The sequence below is a fragment of the Mandrillus leucophaeus genome, unplaced genomic scaffold (assembly GCF_000951045.1).
Source record: "Mandrillus leucophaeus isolate KB7577 unplaced genomic scaffold, Mleu.le_1.0 Scaffold43, whole genome shotgun sequence".
NCBI classification, from domain to species: Eukaryota; Metazoa; Chordata; class Mammalia; order Primates; family Cercopithecidae; genus Mandrillus; species Mandrillus leucophaeus.
This window is the reverse complement of record NW_012104587.1, coordinates 875,362-878,082: the sequence shown is the minus strand read 5'-3', so window position 1 is coordinate 878,082 and position 2,721 is coordinate 875,362. Positions and strand designations below refer to the sequence as shown.

Below are 2,721 nucleotides of genomic sequence, written 5' to 3'. Positions count from 1 at the left end.
TGTACTTTTATGGCTTCTGACAGCCTCAGAAGAACATTCCCTACCCCAAAATTATAAAAAAATATCTTCTATACATTCTCCTCAAAACTTTATACTTTTTTTAAGACTTGGATTTTTAATCTATCTGGAATGTATTTTTAAATACTGAGTGAGTCATTTTTCTCCACATGACTGTCAATTGTTTCAACATAATTTGTTAAACCCATTCTTTCTTCCCTAATTTGACACAACAGTTTAGCATATCCCAACTTCTCATACATAGGTGGGCAGGACTATTTTGTCACATTAATCTAGTCATCTCTTCCTGTGCCAGTACCATACTGCTTATAGCACTTTACTGTACTTTTATTATAGCACTAAATGCAAATCTATCAACACACTGACTCCTCCAAATGAACTTTAGAGCCATTTTGTGAAGTTTCAAAAAAAAAATAATACTGTCCCAGAGACAGTAATGGCTGAGGAAAAACAAAAACAAAAAACTGCCTTTTATGGAAATTGCAGTGAATTTACGTTTATTTGGGGAAAACTGACATCTTTACAAAATGAAGACTGATCAACCATTTGGGAATATGGTACCTCTTCATCTATGCTAGGCTTTTTGGATTTTTTTGGTCCAGCAGTAAGCATTTATAGTTTTCTCTATATATTTCTTGTTAACGTTATTCCAAGGTACTTTAAGCTGTTGTTGTCAATGTAACCGAAAAACACTGTTTTTTTCCATTTTTTTCCCCCTATTTTCTAACTGGTGGTTACTGCTATCAAGGAAAGCTTTGGATCCTATATATGGTGACTTTGCTATACTCTTATTCTAAGAGATTTCCAGTGTAAGGTTTCTAAAAACAAAGCTAATGCGGTGTCTCTATGTTGTCTCCAGGATCAAGTTTAACCTCTTTTTATGGAACACAACCCTGCCCGACCTTGCCCCTATTCTCCACCCTATCCAGTATCCCCCAACATGCACTGTACTTTCCAGGCCAACATTCTTTTTTTTTTTTTTTTTTGACACGGAGTTTTGCTTTGTCTTCCAGGCTGGAGTGCAATGGCGCGATCTCGGCTCACTGCAACCCTCGCCTCCCAGGTTCAAGCGATTCTCCCGCCTCAGCCTCCAGAGTAGCTAGGATTACAGGTGCATGCCACCACACCCGGCTAATTTTTGTATTTTTAGTAGAGAGGGGTTTCGCCATGTTAGTTAGCCAGGCCTATCTCCAACTCCTGACCTCAAGTGATCCGCCCGCCTTGGCCTCCCGAAGTGTTGGGATTACAGGCGTGAGCCACAGTGCCCAGCCCCAGGCAACATACTTTCTTAAGGCAGCTTGAACAGGTCATGCATTTCCACATTGCCACACCTTTGCATATGCTGTTCACTCTGCTCTAAATTCCCTTCCCTGTTTCCCTCCTGCACTTCACCTTGCTTTTAACTTTTTCTGCAAACTTAGCTCAGGGGTCTTGCTCAGGGAGGGCTTCCCTGAACTCCTCCTATCCCAGACTGGGTAAGGTACTCCTGGTCTAGGAGCATCCTTGTGTTTACCTGATTCTTGTAGCTCTAGCACCACGAAAAATTTTTTCCTGTAAGTAACATAGGTGCATTTAATGAAACCGTGAAAAAGAAATCACCCTAATTCCGTCGGCAATTTGTTTTTAATATTTCAGTAGAGTTGCTTTTTTAAAATAAGGTTTGGAAGTCTAGCTTTCAGCTGCAGGTTTGTGAGCATCCTGAAATTAATAGTTCTTCCACCGATGCGTCAAAAGATGCAACACAACAGTGGACCTCGAAGCCAGGACCTAGGTAGGGGCAGGGCCTAGCTCCAGCTCTGCTACCCATAAATTCACATCCACCCTGTGCCTGGGACTCAACTGCAAGCCACACACACTGGCCCCGCCCATCCGGGGTCTCTTTCACCTGTCACCCGCCATCAACCCCGTCAGCTTTTCTCCAATGACACCCCGGGGTTGTCCTACAGGGCCGCCGAAGCCTGAAGCTCCTGTGAGTGTGGCTGGTAAGAGGCCATTTTGAAAAGGCCTCAGCATGGGCTTCGCCTTTAGATCCACGTCGCTTCTCCTTTCTAACCCGAGATGTGTCCCTTGGGTGCGAAGCGACTCCAGCGATTCTCTCAGAAGCCCCGGTGGCTCACTCCCAAGACCCCCAGGGGAGGCGGTCCCCATCCCTAGGGAAACCCGGCCCGCCCAGCCTTTGTTGTAGAAACTGCACTCGGAGCCATATTTGCTTTCAGCCAAAGGCAGACGTGGTCGCCGGAATCAGAAGGGCAGGGGCGGACCCGAAACCCGCCGTGAGCCCCACTTCTCCATCGCGCTCCTTCCTGGACTCTTGAGGAAGAGAAAGTGCGCTCCACCACCTAAGTTAAGGCCTGCGTCTCCACCTTCCACCTTCTCAATCTGCAGCAAGATGTCACAAGGGCTTCCCCGCAGCCATGATTTTTAACACCATGCCCCGGGCCAGGAGCCTCAGGGTGCTCGTTCGGGAAAATGGGAGCCAAATCAGGATCACCCCATGCGCCCCCGCACCCCGCCCCCGCCGGTTCCAAGGTCCGGGCACACCTAGAGCGGGGGGCTCTGAGGTGGACTTCCCGCGCCTCCTCGCAGCTTCCCTCCAACTCCACTAAACGGGCCCGAGGGGCACAGAGACGACACCACTGTCCCCGAGGCAGTCCGGTACCGGTCCCCGCTCCCGAGCTCCGCCAGAGCGCGCGAGGGCCTCCA

General features: G+C 48.0%; 1 protein-coding gene across 1 annotated transcript in view; it reads left to right on the top strand.

Moving 5' to 3' along the window:
- Window positions 1-1,740: 1,740 nt before the first annotated feature.
- FTH1 (ferritin, heavy polypeptide 1) overlaps window positions 1,741-2,721 on the top strand; it is a 4,521-nt gene continuing 3,540 nt past the window's right edge. The window contains exons 1-3 of the mRNA XM_011993570.1: window positions 1,741-1,789; window positions 1,965-2,000; window positions 2,404-2,547. Coding sequence (XP_011848960.1) covers window positions 1,741-1,789; window positions 1,965-2,000; window positions 2,404-2,547 — 229 coding nt within the window. The remainder of the gene's footprint in view (window positions 1,790-1,964; window positions 2,001-2,403; window positions 2,548-2,721) is intronic.